Source organism: Bicyclus anynana, chromosome 17 (assembly GCF_947172395.1).
Source record: "Bicyclus anynana chromosome 17, ilBicAnyn1.1, whole genome shotgun sequence".
Lineage (NCBI taxonomy): Eukaryota > Metazoa > Arthropoda > Insecta > Lepidoptera > Nymphalidae > Bicyclus > Bicyclus anynana.
Genome location: NC_069099.1, coordinates 15,866,549 through 15,888,310, shown reverse-complemented (window position 1 = coordinate 15,888,310; position 21,762 = coordinate 15,866,549). Strand labels below are relative to the sequence as shown.

The window sequence follows — 21,762 nt, the reverse complement described above, 5'->3', positions numbered from 1 at the left end:
AACGATACCCCCACACCTTTTTCCTCTATTGAGCGCCTCATTTTTCATGACCTAGTAACACATCTAACAGTAGTTAACATTGCAATACGGAATACAATAATTAATCGCAAACGAAGTCGCGGGCGTCCACTAGTACGTACCTACACCTAGACCTACCTATACATAAAACTTGACTGGAATTCGGAATTTTCACAAGACTGAAGACTGTTTCTGTTTCGAATCAAATGATTCGAAAATCAAAAATTTGTTACATTTCAGAAGTGGGATATAACCCGTATAGTAATCGTTCGTCCTCGAAGGAATACAAATTGTGTTCAAGTGTGTATTGCTTAGATGATTTGCGAAACGCAAAATGTCAGCGCGAGGTTATTTGATATAGCGCCATCTATCGACTGCCTAGGAAATTAGGAAGTTCTTGATATTGTATGAAAGACAGCCGTCATCAATGATGTTATTACTGTTAATAGATACGTTAATAGCGCTAAACTGAGGCGCACAATATTGTACAATTTTATACAACTCAATGCTATTGTTAATCGCTTGGTAAACACTTAAACAGCGGACGTCCGTAACTTGTGCGTTATAAAAAAACAATAATAAAATCTGTTTATTCCAGGCCATAAAGTGACCCATAAAGTGTTAATAATTATTAGCTTAATATCTATGTTAGTCTGAGAAGAAAATACTAACATTAATACTAAAATTAATTTAAATATCAGCCGCTCCTTACTGATGAACCGGTTACACATATACCTATAACAGAGTTTGGCTAATGAAAGTAGACTGAAATCGCCTGCTAAAATACAAAAAAAAATCAGGGTAAATTCTGAAAATTATAATGCAAATGTTGGAATAATTGAGTTTAATACTTATTTACATGTATTCACAATCAAAAAAATAATTAAAACAATATTTGAAAACGCAGGTTTTTTTAATTTGTTTATATGATTTTTTAAATTTGGCGGAAGATTTCAGTCTACTTTACTTTCATTACATCCAGCCAGACACATCCATGGACCTTCCCTACATCCCCTACTGTACTCTATGACTGTCAACGTCAATCAAGTGTGTCAAGTGTCAACCAATCAAAGTCATCAACAAAATAAAAATATCCAAATTGATGACGATCAATGTTTTAGGATTTTCATATTTTAATTTCAAATATAAAAATAAATTAAGAATCAACTTTTAAGTTTGAAATAAGTATAACTAAATGTAACGTAAATACATAACTTAACTAAACGCTTCAAATATGGATTCAAAAGACATTTGCATAGAAATCGAGAACGATGAGTTTTACAGCAAGTTTCTTGTGGAATCGGTGAAGCCGCTGGTCGGCGAAAACATATCCGTGACAGAACAGGTCAACAAGCTGACCCAAGGGATCGAGAAGCTCACAAAGAGTCTGGAATCGCAAGTTTTAGCCAAACACAATGACTTACTTACACAGGCAAGTAACATTTCCGATTTGGAGGCGATGTTGGAGACCGTACGATCTCAAGTGCAAGTATTGCTCCGAGGCGCTGACAAACTCAAAGATCGAGTGCACACACCCTATCACGAGCTAGAAACACAAACTATTATGCTCGAAAGAGTCCAAACAACATGCAACCTCCTCAGACATACATCTAAAATATTAATGTTGTGGAATAAACTCATTGCAGTCAAAGATAACCCTACAAAAGAAGCCATGATTCTTTTTGAGTTAAACGAACTAATTAGCGATTATGATTTCAAAGGTATAACTTTACTTGATGATGTTTTAATACAAGTTGAACAACAACAGAAGAAGTTGTTGCAAAGCTCCACCGACTTGTTACAAACTAGCCTGTTGAACGGAGATAAGGTGAAACTTCTTCAGTGTTTCAAAGTGTTTCACAATCTCCAGTGTACGGAGGAACAAATCAAATGTACAGTGGACAGCATTTTAAAGGATTTGAGGAAGGAAATTAACACTGCACTAAATGTACAAATGGTGTCCATTGAAGTTAAAAAATCTAGTTCAGGCAGGATTGCTCCTGGTAAAGCCAACATAATGAACGCTCAGGATTTTAAGATTAAACTCTGGGACAACATTGATAAGCTGTTTAAAAATGAAATGTACAACAGTTGCATTAAAGTAGTGATGCTGCAAAATGTTGTGAACGAATTACACGCTATTGGAAATTTCAGGAATATAGCAAAAAAGTTTTGGGATGAACTGTCCATAATCTTCAGCAATGAACTGGAGAAAAGTCCATCTACAGTCAGTCAATCTGTTGAGATTGATTTCCCAAAGCTACTGAAATGTTTTAACGATTTGCTGTCAAGATTGAAATGTAAGAACTTAGAAATGAACCGTTCATGTTTGACCAAATGGGAGAATTCGTTTTTATCCAAGTCCTTGGCCAAACTTCTGGAGCCTGTGAGAAGCATGTGGCATTTGAACCAAGTGCCAACGATGGATCAAGTTGACAACGCCATAAGAGTGATAGCTGAAGCTCTAAGTATTTCCTTGGCTGATAAGAATTTGAGTATCAGCTTGGCGAATAGTGTGGCAAAGAGCATAAAACAAATGAATGTAGAAGCTGAACAACGTTTGTCAATGGACAGTGACGTTGCACAGATCATAGAAGCACCGACAAGCTCCCAACAAAAGAACGCTGACTTGTGCAATGTCTTGCACTACTTTACATCACAAATAAAAAGAGTCCTTGCTAACATGAACTCCATGCTACCCCAAGAAAGCATTCAAATAGTCCAGAACAGTTTAAAAGACATCTCCAGTCTCCCGATTCTCAATATGTTTGCTGAATCAATAAAAAATTCTCTATACCTTATATTAATGACCATGCATGACGAGCCAGATTTAATCAGAGCAGAGGACCCAACTAACAAAACACTATCTTGTTCTCCGTACATGAAAGAGTTACAACAGTTTGTTTCACGTTGCAAAGACATATATCTGTCGTTGTTTCATGACAAACAGGCATTGAATGAATGCTGTATCAACATATCAAAATGTTGTATAGAAAGGTTTATGCAGCATGTATGTAATGTACGCCCTATCAGTACGTATGGAAGGGCAAAACTACAGGCTGATTGCAAACACTTGGAAACATCTTTATCGCCTTTAGTAAATGATATAACAGAGTTGGGAGACCATTATCGTCAGCTGAAGGCTTTGACTCTGCTTTTAGAGAAGAAGCCGCAAGATATAGCTAAGAGCCAACACGAAGGGGCGTTATTACCTTACTCTTTGGTTATGATGTACCTCTTTTCATATGGAGGACAGCAATTATTGGCACCACATGCATGCGCAGGTATGTGCGATTATTTTTTATTTTCTATTTTCAAGTTCAAGCTTTAATTATTTATACTATAAAGTTAAGAAAATTTAATTTTAGATTTAGTTTACCAAGCAATACATATTTTTACTAAACTTGGCTCTAGGTTTACTTAACGTTTTGCTCATTGTATAGTAGCTAATTATTCAAAACTTTACTAATATTCCATTCCTCACATTTGTTAACAATACATCTTTATTACGTTAATACTATTAATTGCTTCTATCCTATTGCTGTATGCTATTAATATTATAAATGTGAAATTCTTTCACCTTTCCTTGGCTAAACCACTGAAACCGAGATGAAATTGGCTATAGAGATAAATAGATATACAAATAAATGAATCTTTTAGGTTGGAACACCCACAAGCTGATACAGTGGCTCGAGAGTCACAAGAACGAGCGAGACCGTTTGGAGTTTGTGGCCGGGGCGCTGCAGAGGTACCAGAACCATGTGAGACAGAACCAAATAACATGTTACGATGAGGTTTACCCCATACTGTTGCAGTTACTGGAAGACGCCAGGAAGACATTGAAAAAATAACCAAATCTAAAAAAGTAACTATAGGAAATCTTTTCTACTAGAACACTAAGAAATTTTGTGCATATTACAAAACAAAGTCCTATGTCACTTGTCTTTCTGTTTGTGTTAAATTCTAAACTACTGACCAGAGGAGGGATGCCTATCTTGCATCATCACTTACCATCAGGTGAGATTGTAGTAAAGGGATAACTTGTAAAAAATAATCAGTTTCACTAATGGATTCAGAAGGGTTCCACACTGAGAAAACCGGCGTTTTTACACTAGTTAAAAACCTTAAGCACGCCACTGAGTCCAATGGGTGGGAAACATAGGTTGGGTATCAAACTGTAAACTTCTGTAATTAGAGTCCCTTAATAGATAAGCTATTGATGTTGATTATGTACTAATATCAAACAACTTAGATATAGTTTGTAAATATAATAAAATACGTGAATTTGTACTATATAACATATTTATTAAAATAAAGTTTGTTGAACATAAATCTGTGTATTTCTTCTAGTCCTTAATCCTAGTTGAAGGCCCTCTTGATGCCGGCAGCGACCATCTGTGCACCAAACTTAGATTTTAGTGCACTTCATTGATTTTTATCTATAGGGTGCAATAACACTCAAATTAGGTAGGTACAGGTTTTCCAAATTTTATCTTGGTCAACAAACTACATACAGGGTCACTGGAAACATGGTGATCCCTTTAAGGGGTGATAATAGGGATCACTATCATCATTACCATCATTAACAAACCATATTCGGCTCACTGCTAAGCTCGAGTCTCCTCTCAGAATGAGAGGGGTTAGGCCAATAGTCCACCACGCTGGCCTGGTATGCAGATTTGCTCACAATGATTTTTCTTTAAAGTTTGGGACACGTGATATTTAATTTCTTTAAATGCACACAACTAAAAAATTGGAGGTACATGCCTTGGACCGGATTCGAACCTACGTCCTCCGGAATCGAAGGCAGAGGTCATATCCACTGGGCTATTACGTCTCTTACGTGTCTGTCATTCATTAGTGCTATGAAATAAATGAAAGATAATGTTCACAGTGACACATTGCAATAGGTTGTCTAGTTAAATTGCTGCCAAACAGTATATTTCTTATGGTGGATCTAGTACTATATGGGCTAGTACAAGAATGAAATAAAAAAACTAAAATAATGAAATAAAAATTTAATAATGTAACCAAATAACCATACCATTCATAAACAACAACCACAACGAAAAGAAAAACTAAGGCTAAAAAATAAAGCTTATGACAAAACCATAACACCTAAGTACTTGAACTAAATTGTGCAACAAAATTTACACTAAATAAAATTATTAAAATTACACCAATTTATGTGTAATTTTCGCTTTTGTAGTACGTTTAGTACAAGTGTTTTAGTGACGTCACAAAAGGGACGACACCGGTTTTGATGTGTGGATTTTTTGAAAAATACGTGATATTTATTTAAATTAAGTTTTATAAGAAATCTTTAACTGTTATTAATTGATATCAATATTTATTCCGTGTACTAGACGAATTTAATATTGTTTATATTCAACTATAGTCAGATACAAAATTAACAAAACTTACACATAAATATAAATTGAGAAAATTCAATTTTGTTAATTAATATTGATTAGATTTATCTACAATCTACATACATATTCAATACTTATTGAATACTTAAATTCTATACAGTCTATAATTTTTATTTCATAACCACAAATAAAAATAATAACAACAAAGTATATTCTACAAAATGCAACATACAAATATATTACAAGACGTCAAATTTAAAGGATATTGCTCAAATTGGCCTAGGAAACAAGATACATTTGTTTTCTCAACTTTTATTTCCATTATTACTAGATTTTCTTATAGATATTTCTGTACTCTGTATACTAAAGTTTAAGCTACTTTAATTTGTTCTTCCATATGTATACGCGTCAAGAGGAGTCAAACAGTCTAAGTAAAAAACGACCTTCACCCATCTGTTTAATGGAGGAAAAGTGTTACCAAATCTAGTACATTAAAAATATATAGTCAGTACTGACTAGGAAGCCTCAAAACTGCTGGCCAAACTATCATTAATGATAGTTAATAATGGTTAAAAATAGTTTGGCCAGGAAATCTTAAGGCAACCTACTTGCAATATATTTTTCAACATACCTAGACTATTATCTCTTGACTATTAATATATTAGGCCCTGGTTAATTTATAAATATATTAAAGAAAGTCGTGTTAGTTACACTATTTATAACTTAAGAACGGCTGGACAGATTTGGATGAAAATTGGTGGAGAGATAGCTTAGAACCAGAAGACGGACATAGGATACTTAAGGTAAGGGGTAGGGGTGGAGTTTCACGCAGACAAAGTAGCGGGCGTCCGCTAGTTTTATATAAAACACTTTTCATCCATTAAACAGATTGGTGAAGGTCGTTTCTAATACGGATTTTCTACTATAAAGGGATATATGTATTTGTTAATAAAAGGGATAATATCGTCAAAAAGGAGAATATAGGCAAAATTATTTCGTATCTCATGACGCCCATTGATAAATTATTCAATGTTTTATAACTTAATTTCATAGACCAACTATACTCAGAGGCACAATTATCCGCCCGCTTTAATATACTCGCGTCACATTGAAGTGGGCGGATAATTGTGCCTCTGAGTATGTTATGTGAACAATCCTTTAAATCTATATTCGAATAACAAAGATTTTAGGAACTCTTTGTTAGCTACTTTTTAATTCATACACAAATACTGCCCCGACAATAGTTTGCATCATAGTATGAAATAATTGGAATTTTTCCTTTAATTTCTCAGTAACGACCAGGAGTTAGAAAGGTGGTTTTACACCCTCGTGCTGCAGAGAGCACATTAAGTCGACCGTCCCGATCACAGTCATTAATATCTTAGATAAACCTTTTACATTATGACTCTAAGCTCGCAAAACCTCATTAGAGCAGCATGGTGGATTTACGCTCCAAATCCTATAAAGACTCCAGTTGCGGTAACAGGTGACCAAGGAGATTATCGTGTGCAGAGAAATAGACAAAATTCAACTAATGGCAGTGCAACTGGAAACACCGCTATCTCTTTTGATTGCATTGGTACAAAAGAGATGGGATTCGGACGGCCCCAATGGCATTGGACGAAATTTTGTATATATTTCCCTTCACTAGTCGCATGTTAGCACCTCTAGCTTGCAACTAATTGGAATAGACAAAATGTCGTCCAATACAACTTTTTTTAAATTCTTTACAAGTTAGCCCTTGACATCAATCTCACCTGATGGTAAGTGATGATGCAGTCTAAGATGGAAGCGGGCTAACTTGTTAGGAGGATGAAAATCCACACCCCTTTCAGTTTCTACACGACATCGAACCGGAACGCTAAAGCGTTTGTCGGTAAGGTGGTAACTAGCCACGGCCGAAGCCTCCCACCAACCAGACCGGGACCAATTAAGAAACCTCAATCGGCCCAGCCGGGGATCGAACCCAGGACCTCCATCTTGTAAATCCACCGCGCATACCACTGCGACACGGAGGCCGTCAAAATAGTAACGTATTCATCCCAGTCTGATACCGGTACTTCCGGTTGCGCCGAGATTAACTGAAATTTGTCTATTTCTCGTCACGGGTTAAGTCGTTTGGTCGCATGTTAGACCTATTATGTCTACTGGCATTGTAATGGTGCAATAAAACATGCTGATGATGATGATGACTACAGGCTGTGGTTCAAGACTACAACAAGTGAGTATAGCTAGACCTGGTCCTGCTCGAAGGCGATCTTGAACACATCCTCGTACTCGCCGACGAAGTGCACATCGATGCCCTCGCGGATGAAGGACGGCAGGTCGTCGAAGTCTCTTCTGTTCTCTTCTGGAAGGATCACGCAGGTCACTCCCACGCGTTTCGCCTACAAATACAGAAATTCAAAATCATTAGTCGAGTATCCATAGTTCTTTATGTCACTGTTATGGAATGAAGGTCGTTGTAGCACTAGTGATTTTTGTGCAATGAAGTGAAGCTGTCTGGTCCATCTAACGGGGGATTGACCAACTTTATGGTGCGGGGTTGCCATTGCAGCACCTTGGGCACGTCCATCGGCTCTTCGAACTATGTGCCCCGCCCATGCCACTTCAGCTTCGCGACTCGCTGAGCTATGTCAGTGACTTTGGTTCGTCTGCGGATCTCCTCATTTCTGATTCGATCACGCAAAGAAATTCCAAGCATATGAGTGACTTTGAGCCTTCTAATGAGGCACCCTGACTATGGGCCATTTTATTACCTAAATTTTTTTTCTTTATACCTCTACCAACAGACAGGGCAGGCAGGCCACATAGTTCGAAGAGACATTCGAGATGGACGTTGGGGTCCCAAGGTGCTGGAATGGCGACCCCCCACTAGCTGGACCGAGGATATCAAGCGGGTTACAGAGAACCGCTGGATGTTGGCGGCTCGAGATCGTTGTGCTTGGAGGTAGACGTCTATCGGCTGATAAGGTAGGGGTAAGGTAATAAAAAGCATTACCGCAATGATCTTCTCCTTGATGCCGCCGACGGGCAGCACGCGACCCGTGAGCGACACCTCGCCCGTCATGGCCAGCTGCGCGCGCACCGGCCGACGCAGCGCCAGCGACAGCAGCGCGCTGGTGATGGTCACGCCGGCCGACGGGCCGTCCTTGGGCGTGGCGCCCTCCGGCACGTGCAGGTGGATGTGGCTGGGACAGGACAACTGGATGACTGACAATCTCAAGTGTCGCGCCCACGGGCCACGCGACAGCCACAAACGCCGCTACAAGAAGCAAGAAGGGGCCACAAGATCCCCAAGACTGTGATGGACTTGCCAATGCACAACTTTAAGCAATGTGTTAAAAAACATTTACTTAGTCGAGGTTACTACACTATTGATGAGTTCCTTAACGACAAAGGTGCTTGGAGGCCATTGGATCAGCTTCCACCTTCACACAGGAAATAAAACTATAAGAAATTGTAATTTAATTGTTATCAAATGTAAATTATAATACTGTATGACTTTTTCAAAAGAGCAACTGTTGAGTTTCTTGCCGGTATCTTCTCAGCAGAACCTGCCTTCCGAACCGGTGGTAGAACCACCGGTGGAAGGTGGTTACAAATAGTCAACTGACGTGTCAAAAGTGCTTGTAAACTGAGCCTACTTGAAATAAATGAATTTTGAATTTTTGAATTTTGAAAAGTATCTGAAGCGCGCGACAGCCAATGGGGATGACGACTAGGTTTGAATATATTGATTTTTATGATACATTCGGGTAAATAGGGTCAATGTTAACTAGTTTATACATAAAAAGCAAAGATTGTCTGAATATTTGCAAAATAAATCAGATTATAAAATTTCAAAATCTATTTAAAATATTTTATCGTAATTAGATGAAAATTCATACAGTTTTAGCTTCCTTACATTAAATGTGACATTTTTTAATATATGAACTATAAACATAAACAAATAACAAAGATATTAGTAATTTTGTTTGAACGCACATACAAATCTAACGATCATTACATTACCTACGACGTCATCAGTTCGTGCCATTTTGTATGGGGCGTTATTCAGGGATCCGCGGCAGCGCCGCAAATCTGACCCTTTAAATCCCTGTAGCTACGAAAGTAATGATCGCAGATACCCTGTTCCTTTTACAAAATTGCTTTACTATTAGTATACTCTTAATTTATATACAATTTAAAAAACTGTCATCATCCCTATTGTGGCCGGTGCTCGACACTTGTGGTCGGTGGCTGCTAGTTTTCTAACCCATACATGCAGTATCATAATCGCGCGAGTGGCGTGTGGCGGCGTTTAGTGGCCGGTGCGGGCCACAAGAAGCGAGCAGCGACGATTGTAGCGTGTGGCGACCACCGGCGTCAACCGTGTGCGGCGAGTCCATATAAAATGCATGTATGTATGTATGTTACTAAAATCAACAGTGAATTTGGCGTGGTACGTATGAAATAAAACTTGTAGCATAGTTTTCGAGCTCGTTTAATATTCTTTTATCGTCGAAGTTTTTTTCTGATTGTGTAAGTGCCGTAGGACCTCAGCGGCGTCACCAGTGAGTTTGGGCGAACGCAGAAGCATCGCCTGATGGGGCTTGCAGGCAGAAGCAGAGTAGATTGACGGAACGATGTCTTCTCGGCTTAGAAAAGACTCAGTCCTCGGCTTAGAAAAGACTCGGTCCTTTCCGGTTTTGGCCTGAGTGTAGTCCGGGCGTCCCCGAGACCGTGAATCAAAAAAAATACGTGTGGCATTCGGGGACTGTCACGGTAACGCTAATAGCGTAGCATATTTTTTACAAATGCAGTATTTTACTTTAGAAAAGAATAAATAATAAAAAACATCTTAACATTGAGCTGGAATCTTACTCTCGTTTAATGAATTTGCCCCTTGAGTCGATATGACAACGTCGAACTGTGTTACATTGATGCACGGCTTGGGTGTTAGGTTTATTTTCGTTACAGAATTTCTTGATTCGATCAAAGCTATGCAATAACTTAAAAACTTACGTCTGGGTGACAACAGATGTCGGGAAGCTCGTCGCCGCCGAAGGTGTATAAGTCATGAACTCACCTAGTATTTAGGAAGTTGTTGTCAGGTCTGAGCTCGGCGAGGAAGTTCCTAGCGACGGTGAGGGCGATGCGCGCGGACTCCTTCATGACGTCGCCGAGATGCCCCGTCAGCTCCATGGAGCCGGCTGTGAGCTTGTCGTCCTTGAACGTGTTGCGGAGAGCCGTCTCGATGTACAGTGTGCTGCCACCTTAAAAGATTTTGTTGGTTTTCGAAGCGTTTGTAGAAACAGAATCGACGTGGCACATGGCTACAGGACCTGGACTTCATATTCCAAAGGCAAAGTGTAACTCATATTAATGCAGACCAATTACTAAAGGACCTGACTCGCTAGACGTTACCCCTATGTCAAACATCAAGTATCAACGATCTAACGCGTTTATTGATGTAATCGTTTTCATTGTGTAAAGAGCTCCTTAAAAAAATCTGGTTTGTGGAGTTAAATGGCACAAAAACGGTCAACAACTTATAGTTTACTAAAATTACATTTAATTTGTAAGTATTTCTAAGTTAATTATATTAAATATCAAATTTGTAATAAAAACAATACTAAAAAGTATCGATTCTTCAGCCAAAACAGCAAAACATTGGTCAAGTAATTGATATTCTATGTAATGTTAAAGCAATGTGTTTATAAATGTGTGTGTATTGCTAATCAAATTTATAGTTATGTGTAGTGTAAAGAATAAGGATAATATATTTTCGATGTGCGAGTTTATTTTGTCCCCCTCAAAAAATGTCAGACAATTTTGCTGGTAAATTTGGGTGGTATACATTTTTAATTGGCCTGAGCATTTTCTTCTACTCACCCATCGCAGTCCAGGCTAACCCCATGACCACTCCCGGGGGCGTGACGTCATACATGCGGTCGTGTTTGAACGTCGGCTTGCCCACCAAATCCGACAAATTGCTTTCGTCTATGACCATCTTGTCGGCTTCTTTCTTCACGATTTTGAATGCCACCTTCCGTGCTATCTGTTAACAATGGGATGTATTAATCCTTTTTACTCGACAAACCAAGAAGAATGTTGAAACTAAGAGTAGAAGGTCACAAGAGGAGAGGGAGGCCAAATAAGTGATTGGCGTGTGTGAAAGAAGGGTTTGTGTAAAAGGGTTTAGTGAAGAATTGATATTTGGAGTAAATAAAACAAGACATATTATACCAGTAGAGTGCACAAGACTTGAAGCAAAGAGAAATGGCAAAAGAGAAAAATTTGCGGAAAGTTAGCTTATCTACCTTTCGTAGTAGTCTACCTGTAGTGTTATCAAAGTACTGATATGGGCCCAAACAAAGAACAAGTAGTGAAAAACTGGCGATATTTATAGAAAGTTTTATCTACCTTCTTGATGAGGTTTTGCAAGTACCTGACTCTATTTTCCCTGGTTCTCTTTTTGATTTGAGCCTTAATAAGGGCTTATCCCTCCCTTTCCTTGGTTGGTTCTTCTTAGATTTGCCTTAATAAGGGCTTATTAAGGCTCAAAGCAAAGAAGAATTAAGACAGAAGTGGCAATATTTGTAAAGCTTCTACCTACCTTCTCGATGTGCTTCTGCAAGTTCCTGACGCCGCTCTCCCTGCAGTAGGACTTGATGAGCGTGTGCAGGCTCTCCGGAGTCAGCTCCATCTGCTCCTGCGAGAGGCCGCAGTTCTTCTGGGCGGTCGGCACCAGGTACTGCTGCGCTATCGCCAACTTCTCTTCTGCTACGTAACCTGAATGAGCAAATAGGTTAGTTGGCTCTTTGTTTCAAAGGGTCTTATATTATTCATTATCTTTCTGCTAGATTGAAAAAAGTTGCTATATTTTTTGAGACATGAATACTTAGAAATTTTCAAATACTTTTCTAACTTCGACAATACGAGCTAAAACTCTATCAGCCATGATGGTTGTTTTATTTGTGTCATGACATCACATAAACCCATCAACATTAAACCATGTAATAACAAGAAAATCAGAAGCAAAAAATTGGACATGCCTTCGTTTCACGTTTATTCCTCTAGTGACATCAAGTAACATCGTGACGTCACAAAATGGACGACAGCGTTTTTGACGTTAGGAAAAATTTTAAAAATAGATAAACTATTTTCAAACTAAGTTTTACAAGAAATCTTTAGCTTATATCGATATATTTCGGCTATTTATTCCATGTACTATACCAAAAATTATATTGTTTATATTAAATTTGATATGAGTCAAATATCCAGTTCAGATATTCTAACTCACCAGACATATCAATGAGTTCCATCCTATCCCGCAAAGGCTCTGGTATAAGGTCCACAACGTTGGCGGTACATATGAAGAGCACCCGGGACAGATCCACTGCCACGTCCAGGTAGTGGTCCAGGAAGTTGGCGTTCTGCTCCGGGTCCAGCAGTTCTAGCAGCGCTGATGATGGATCTCCGTGGACACCTCTGAAATGTAAATTGTTGGTTCTATTATACTCTACTGGTCGCCGTCGCAAGTCGCAAAACGCACGGATTATCAAGATACTCTTTTTGGTATATAAATACTCTTAGTAAAGAGTTTTTATGTCAGAAAAGTGGTCAACAGTTTATGAAAAAAATTAACTTTGGGAGATAAAATATAAAAAAATAAACTATTAATTCTTTAATTTCATTTATTTTGGCAATAAATTACACATAATCTGTAACAAAAACACGAAAATATCAACAAAGTATAAAAACTATATCCAGGCCCTACAGATATGAAATGGAGTGGAACAGATAAAACTGCGCAACTTAGGCATCAAATAATAGCTGTTGTTGCATCTGCTTTTTAAAGCCTTCTAACTTTTTAGTCCCACAGAAACAAATCACAAATTGGGTCAGATTGTGCCTCAAACCAATTATTGTATAGGACCTGCCTCGCTAGACGTTACTTTTCTGTCAAAGTATATGATCAACGATCTAATGCGATTATAAAAACTGTCTCTATAGAATCGATGTTAAATAGTTGTAATCGTGTTCGGTTCGGTTAAAGAGCTCCGTAAAAATATCTTTCTGTGTAATTGAATTGTGTAAAAAACGGGCAAAAACTTCTAGTTTAGTATAAGATATATACAAAATCTAAGCTCGTTTTGTTTTGCTCGTGACTATGAGTGCGATACAGGTCCTTCTATAATTGGTCTGAGGATTGTGTCCTTTATGGAACAGTTATTGCCTAGCAATATGTTTAGATCAATTTGATGCAACAAGTAGAGCAATCTGCAGCTGTAGAACTATACATGTAAAGGCTTCCACTCACTTGCCGATCTTGTCGACCTCGTCGATGAGCACGAGCGGGTTCTCTGTGGCGGTCTTCTTGAGGCACTGCACCAGCTTGCCGGGCATGGCGCCCACGTACGTGCGCCGGTGACCCTTGATCTCCGCCACGTCCGTCATACCGCCCACGGAGAAGCGGAAGTACTGGCGGTTGAGCGCGCGGGCTATTGAACGGGCTGGAATATACGAAACACTGCATTGGGTATTTGTGTCTTTGAATATACTGATTTTATGATATCGTCATCATTATCATCCCATATTCGGCACACTGTTGAGCACGAATGTCCTCTCAGAATGAGAGGATATTCTCCATGAGGCCTAATGCAGTTTGGCAGACTTTACACATATAAAGCATTAAGAGTAAAATAATAAGATAAGCTGTAAATCGTTGAAGCGTGAAACATGTGTGTTTCAGTTCCATCATCAGATCGACTCCAGATCTCAAACACTATAACAAACACACTACGATTTTCGAAAGTTCCATCAATTTATACAGGATTCCATCATCAGATCTTAACATGATTATTGATTACTATGGGACCACCTGGACAGTATACACTCTCAAACAAAAAAAGAATTTTCCAAATAAGTTCAGGCTTCTTTAAGTGATCAGTGAACATTAAGAAAAAAAGATTTCAATGAATTAAGAATATCCTCCTTTTTTGGAAGTGATTTAAAAAAGATCTGCATTAAATTAGTGCAACTGTACTGTACTCATGGGGTATTATTTATTCACGAAACAGAATCAAGGCGGGTGAGATGATGAGCCATGATTAGTTATACATCTTTTGTTGCAACTCACCAATACTAGTTTTACCAACTCCTGGAGGTCCATGGAAGCACAGTATCTTGCCTTGGGTGCTGCCCTTAAGTTGAGACACAGCTATGAATTCCAGAATTCGCTTTTTGATGTCTTCCATTCCATAGTGGTCCTCGTCTAGGATGACTTGCGCGTCCTCAAGTTTCAGGTTCTCTTCAGATGTGACCCCCCACGGCAATGATGTCAGCCAGTCGAGGTAACACCGAGTGACACTGAGCAAAGACAGTAACAGAGATATGTTAGAGTAGATTTGTCAATTTTCAAGTTATCTACTTGTATATCTATACTAATATTATAAAGAGGTAAAGTTTGAAAAGAGTAAAGAGGTATTGTAGGGGCAATTTCTGGATCTACTGAATTGTTTTTTAAAATGGTTTTACCACTAGAAAGCCACGATATTTGTGAGTGTCATGGGATATATATATTTTAGCTCCATATTCTAACGGAAACGGGAACTGTTCAACTTAGCTTCAGTCTTTATGTAAATTGGTACATAAACTATCGGCAAAAGGCCTTTGGTCACAAGTCCAAGGCGTCTGGTCGGAGTTATTCTCTCCTCCATGCGATGGGCCCGGTACCCGCACGGTAAATCCATGGAATGCTAAGATATTTCGTCTCATCATCATCAGCCAATGAATGTACACTGTGAAACATAGACCTCTCCTAAAGACTTCTAAAAAACACAGTTTAGAGGCGCCTGCACCTGCAACCGGCTTAATATTTTCGGTTCACCTAATGGGGGGTTGACTAACACTACGTTTTCAGGTGTGGAAATGCCATTCTAGCCTTAGACCCTCTATTGGCTCTTCGAATCGCCCCAGAGCCTCCGTAAATATTTATAATCACGGTTCATGAGATAGTCTAGTACAAACGAATGGACAAGGACAGATGGATAGCGGAGTCTTAGAAATAAGTTTCCATTGTACCCTTTTTTCACGGAAACCTAAACAATAAAGACTCACTTGAACTCTGAGCTGTGGCTCTCCAGGAAGTTGAGCTTGTTGAGCTCCTCGTCGATGACGGTCTGCACGGCGGCCGGCACCTGCTTGTCGGCCAGGCGCTCGCGGAACTTGTCGCCTATCGCGTCTTTATCGTCTTTTTCCAGCCCTAGCTCTTTCTTTATCACCTAAAAAGAAGGAGAAAGAAGATCTGACAGAACATTATCAGCTTATTTTACTACTAAAGGGCGAAGCTTCTCTCCTTATAGAGGGGAAACATATTTATGATTACCCCTAACTCACATTAGTTAACTATCATGGACGTTCTTAGCTCTAAGCCCATTAGTCATAAGTCTGGGGTCTGCTCGGAGATTTTTTCTCTGCCACATGATGGACATGTCCGGTGAATACATTGATATATTGTCTCTTATGGTTATAGGACAAACTCAAATGTAAGAGTTCAAGCCTTGCTTGTTGGACTATGTCTGATGTCACACTTTAAGCTTAGTATGAGAGAAGTCTCCTCTGATGAGAAGAAATGGTGACGTACAAAAATGAAATTTGGCAGGGATTAGTCAGTAGTCTGTTGTTAGTAGGTATCCGTTAAGAACAGATTTTGATAAGGCTAAGGCCGGATTAAGGAGGTCGATGACGTAAACCCGACCACCGCGTTCAATTGTGTTAATATTAATTTATAAACAATATCAGCATAAGGTATTTTACCTTTAGCTGTTCATGAAGGATGTACTTCCTGTGCTGCTGCTTCACTTTCTCTTCCACCTCCTTGCCAATCTTCTGCTGCAGCTTGGATAACTCGTACTCCTTCTTCAGCAGCGACAGCGACATCATCAACCGCTTCGGTATCTGTGGTGTATTTGGTTGATAAGGATATTTGTGAGGAATTATAAATGGCACAATTTATAACAATAGCAGGACTATTCGGTGACGATGTAGTAACTAGATTATAATTATGTAATAACAGCTCTGTCAGAATCTGAAGGAACAGTGTAGGCGTTTCAATATTATTTACGGGAAATTTTCTGCATTAGTTATATTTTTTTGGGGCTATGTCTGGAGCAAGCCACGCCTACGGTAGCTTAGGAGGCAAACCATATTGTACCATGTGGTGAAGAGATTGATGATGATGATGATGTAAATGAACTCACGTCTATCTCCTCCAACACAGCTTGCAAGTCGGCAGGCTCAGCCCCCGTCAGCGCCGTGCCCAAGTCACTCAGGTAAACTGGATTGTCGACCACCCTTTGACATTGCGCTAGCATGTGGTGAATAGATTGATGATGATGATGATGTTATGAACTCACGTCCATCTCCTCCAACACAGCTTGCAAGTCGGCAGGCTCAGCCCCCGTCAGCGCCGTGCCCAAGTCACTCAGGTAAACTGGATTGTCGACCACCCTTTGACATTGCGCTAGCATGTGGTGAATAGATTGATGATGATGATGATGTTATGAACTCACGTCCATCTCCTCCAACACAGCTTGCAAGTCGGCAGGCTCAGCCCCCGTCAGCGCCGTGCCCAAGTCACTCAGGTAAACTGGATTGTCGACCACCCTTTGACATTGCGCTAGCATGTGGTGAATAGATTGATGATGATGATGATGTTATGAACTCACGTCCATCTCCTCCAACACAGCTTGCAAGTCGGCAGGCTCAGCCCCCGTCAGCGCCGTGCCCAAGTCACTCAGGTAAACTGGATTGTCGACCACCCTTTGACATTGCGCTAGCATGTGGTGAATAGATTGATGATGATGATGATGTTATGAACTCACGTCCATCTCCTCCAACACAGCTTGCAAGTCGGCAGGCTCAGCCCCCGTCAGCGCCGTGCCCAAGTCACTCAGGTAAACTTCATTGTCGACCACCCTTTGACATTGCGCTAACATGTGGTGAATAGATTGATGATGATGATGATGTTATGAACTCACGTCCATCTCCTCCAACACAGCTTGCAAGTCGGCAGGCTCAGCCCCCGTCAGCGCCGTGCCCAAGTCACTCAGGTAAACTTCATTGTCGACCACCCTTTGACATTGCGCTAACATGTGGTGAATAGATTGATGATGATGATGATGTTATGAACTCACGTCCATCTCCTCCAACACAGCTTGCAGGTCGGCAGGCTCAGCCCCCGTCAGCGCCGCGCCCAAGTCACTCAGGTAAACTGGATTGTCGACCACCCTTTGACCTTGCGCTAACATGTGGTGAAGAGATTCCCTGACAAAGAATTTAATAAAATTTAAAGTTATGTAATAAATCAACAATAATTTTTAGTATGTATTATTGTTGAGCATGTTACGCTACTTATTATCCCAGAAATTTGATGTTTCTCGAACGTGTGAACGGAATTTCAACCGGATGAAGTCTCGGGCGACCGCTAGTTTAAAAAAATAAAAGCAAAATTTACCTGTACAAGGGATTCATGTTAATGATATCCCGTATAGTCTTTATAACTTCTTGAGTCAGCGCTTTCACCTCCTCATTTTGCTGGAACTTTTCGTGTTGCATATTCTCCACTTTGACCATCATAACTTGGTCGGGTAACACTTTCTTCGTCTCCTTCTCTCCCGCGGGCTCCTCCGTATCGCTGGTCTTCCGTCTCGTGTTGCGGTACTTTCTCCGACGGCGCTCGGCGTCTGTTTCTTCGCGGGTAACGTTAAATTCCACGTTAAACACGGGAAACTTGAGCTTCATTTCTGGAATGATACATTCATTTTAGAATGATACAATCATTTCAGAATTGAAGCTACAAGATTTTGATACAATATCCATGTACAAAAAACCTAGGCCTACTAATTGTAGACAGTATCAGAGAATCAGAAATATTGTTCTCTCTTTCGTTGCGATGGGACGAAAGAGAGAGCAATGTTATTTATCACATTATTGACATTTTGTCTGATAAGGTTTTGTGTTCTGGCTAATCTTTGAAATAGCTCAACTTTTACGGGGCCATTTATTTGTATATAGCCGATTTTATCAGGAGTAACTGTACTACTTTTTATTCCGATATTCCTACAGAAATAAGATCTACGCAAGTGAAACAAGGCACAGCTGCTAAAAAAGAAACAAATAACATTTACCTGCAGGTCCAGTCTCAATTTCGTCTTCGACAAACTGGCCAGTTATCTTGATTCTCCGATGCGCCATCACAACAAGTCTCAGTTTGTAATCCATGTCTTGCATTTCGTGTATCTGTGCAAACACGCCAACGTCGTGCAAGTCGTCTAAAGTGGAAACTACGTCAGACTTCTCGTCTTCCTTCTTACGGAGAAAGATTCCGACGTAGGGCTGGTTTAGTTTGACTTTCCGTCTTATTAGGTCTATTAATGCTGGGTTTGATATCTGGAAAGAAACCAGACAAGTATGAGACACACTTGCACACTGTGAATTCCGTACAAATCTGACAAGAATCAAATTCAAAATTAATTTATTTGTAATAGACTTAAGTTTCCATCAGGTTTGTCAAACAAAAAAATAATTATGAAACTTGGTTACAAATTTCAAAGTTATGAGGTAACAAATATAAAAAAAATTAAAATGTTAACATACAGATCAAAATGAGAACCTACTCTTTTTTGGAGTTGTTTATAAAAACTGGTATATTTAAAACACCACGCCTGTATAAAATATTACAAATGCAAATGAAGTTCAGAAGTACAAATACAAAAATCAATCATTGAGAAGTTACCTACTTTAAATGCCATAGACTTATTATAGGTAACAATAATTGTTACTTTTAAGATAAGTTAAGTTTTTATAACTATTATACAAACAATGGAGATGATGACTAGGTTTGAATATATTGGTTTTTTTTGAGACATTTGGGTAAATAAGGTCAATGTTAACTAATTAATATGTAAAACATAAAGATCAACTAGATTCAAAATAAATAAGATTCTTAAATTTTAAAAACTACTAAAACCTAGGAAACTAAAAATTTATGAATGAAAATTCATACATTTTTAGCTTCCTTACATTAAACATGATATTTTTCAATACTTGAACTATAAACATAAGCACGCAAATAACAAAGATATTTGTAATTTTGTTTGAACGCCAATACAAATCTTACGATCAGCGAATCAACAACATCATTAATTCGTGCCATTTTGTACGAGCCGATTTTCAGGGCTCCATGGCAGTACTACAAATCTGACCCTTTAAATCCCTATAACTCTGAAAATAATGATTGCAGATATCCTGTTACTTTTACAAAATTGCTTTACTATTAGTATACTCCTAGTATACAAATAAAAAAACACTGTCATCATCCCTATTGAACATTGTAGAAGTTGATACTCCCAAGGATTGTTATTTAAATTGTTAGTTTCTCAAGGTAAATAGCATGACTCTTTTAAAATAAATTGAAAAATCATACTTCTTTAAACATGTACTCCAAACTTCAACACATATCTGACTGTAACCAAATAACCAAAACTAGTAAACTTAGCATACTGAAAGAACAGTAGTTTTCTAAAAGTTTGGTTATCCACACAAGAAATATTTTGACTTCGGCCATGGCTAGTTACCATCCTAAAGACAAAGACATACCGCGATTTAGCATTCCAGTACAATATCATGTAGAAACCAAAAGATTGTGAAAGTGTGGATTTTCATCCTCCTCTAAACAAGTTCTCTTCCATCTTAGATTGCGTCATCACTTACCATCAGGTGAGATTGTAATCAAGGGCTAACTTGTAAAGAATAAAAAAAAAAACAGTACAACTATTTCTCACCTCTATAAGTTTGATAAATCTTGGGAACACTGGATTCCTGTTGATAGCTATTACAGGCACCTGTGGCCACACCTCCGGCACCGCTACTGTGGCTGGCAGCTGGCTCGAAAATAAAGGAGTCTCATCCTTTACATCCACTGGGGGATCTTCTTCTTCTGGGTCATTTTTATTGCCAGTTGAGAAAAGTCTACTGGAATAAATCTAGAACAAAAGTGTAATGTCTCTATAACAAAATTGTATTACAATAAAGAACAGCATATCCCTCTGAGGTATTTTATATTCCAAGTCTATTATATTTATAGGTACATTTCTCACATATTACTGCAATTTTCAATACATCAAAATAGGCATGCATCAGAATAAATTAACTAATTCTATAAAATTAAAATATTAAACTACAACTTAAGTTTAAAAATATGCAACCCTTGGCAGGGTGCCCATCACACAGGCAGAATTCCCACATTTGCCTGTCTTTCATTTTAAAATATTATATTATACTAGCTGACGCTGCGTGGTTCCAGTTCCTGTAGGAATACGAGGATAATACATAGCCTATAGCCTTCCTAGATAAATGGGCTATCTAACACAGAAAGAATTTTTCAATTCGGACCAGTTGTTTCTGAGATTAGAGCGTTCAATCAAACAAACAAACTCTTCACCTTTATAATATTAGTATAGATGTATCACATCATTCATCACCCTACTTATAACGCCTCTCTCCCTATAGGAGATATGGAGTTTAAACCCACCTCGCTTCACCTGTGTAGATTGATGAGCTTATTGATAGATTAAATCATAGGAAATACACATGTGTATAATTTTAGAAGCCAGACATCATTAGCCTAACTTGTATTGAATGCATAGCTCTGCTGAGTAGACCGGAGATGTCTAACAAAGGTAAACATAGTTTAAATGCAGAGAAACTTAGGAGCTTAAAAATTAAATATAATCTTTGTAAATACCTGATTAATTATAGGCAAATTTCCATCATAGGCAGCAACTCGGCAATTGTGCGCACTGTATCTATTATAGCATTTCAATAAGCGGTTTCCCGCTGACTTTTTGGAGAGATGTGATGCAATTTGTGATACATTTCTAGCAATTCGCGTAGAAGACCTCAAACTCGGATTGAACAATACAGTATTCCTTACTAACGCATTCGCTGCGTGCATCTTTCCTTTTCTGTGAAGTTATGGAGAAAACGGGAATTTCATTAAGAAATTATTATTTAATCTCGATTCTAAGATTATAAGGTTATTTTTCCAGATTTTTCAAAGTTTTTATTCGGCACACATCTCTTCTCTTAGCAGTTCTGTCACTGTCACTGTCACTGTCAAGTGTCATTTATAGTAACTGACATTTTAGTCTTCCGTTTTTAAACAAAGAGTACAATTATTATTTAGTTGTACTATTTCTATTAACTAATAACTTCTTTGCTTAGTTTAAGGTAGACAACAATCAATTTGAATTTATACATGATTTTTATTTAAAATAGAGTTTAAAGTTTAAAATTAAATACCTCCATAAAATTATAGTAA

The 21,762-nt window shown here is 38.6% G+C and overlaps 2 protein-coding genes across 4 annotated transcripts; one reads left to right on the top strand and one right to left on the bottom strand.

Moving 5' to 3' along the window:
* Positions 1-1,097: 1,097 nt before the first annotated feature.
* Positions 1,098-4,350, top strand: LOC112050156 (conserved oligomeric Golgi complex subunit 5). Its single transcript, XM_024088340.2, has 2 exons — positions 1,098-3,302; positions 3,679-4,350. Exons 1-2 carry the CDS (start codon positions 1,253-1,255, stop codon positions 3,867-3,869), a joined length of 2,241 nt encoding a protein of 746 aa, XP_023944108.2. The 5' UTR covers positions 1,098-1,252; the 3' UTR covers positions 3,870-4,350.
* On the bottom strand, positions 4,303-21,548 carry LOC112050155 (lon protease homolog, mitochondrial). Of its 3 annotated transcripts, none has more exons than XM_052886450.1 (16): positions 21,187-21,548; positions 20,225-20,425; positions 18,569-18,830; positions 17,896-18,184; positions 17,576-17,705; positions 16,197-16,337; positions 15,498-15,661; positions 14,518-14,747; positions 13,699-13,891; positions 12,679-12,866; positions 11,992-12,167; positions 11,268-11,433; positions 10,462-10,648; positions 8,392-8,581; positions 7,628-7,777; positions 4,303-4,457 (listed from the first exon to the last, which is right to left on the bottom strand). In XM_052886450.1, exons 1-16 carry the CDS (start codon positions 21,394-21,396, stop codon positions 4,434-4,436), a joined length of 2,901 nt encoding a protein of 966 aa, XP_052742410.1. In that variant the 5' UTR covers positions 21,397-21,548; the 3' UTR covers positions 4,303-4,433. The 3 variants fall into 3 exon arrangements, with proteins under 3 accessions (XP_052742410.1, XP_023944106.2, XP_023944107.2); XM_024088338.2 differs by having other exon boundaries at positions 4,303-4,413; XM_024088339.2 differs by having other exon boundaries at positions 4,303-4,413; positions 17,896-18,130.
* Between the last annotated feature and the right edge of the window lie 214 nt (positions 21,549-21,762).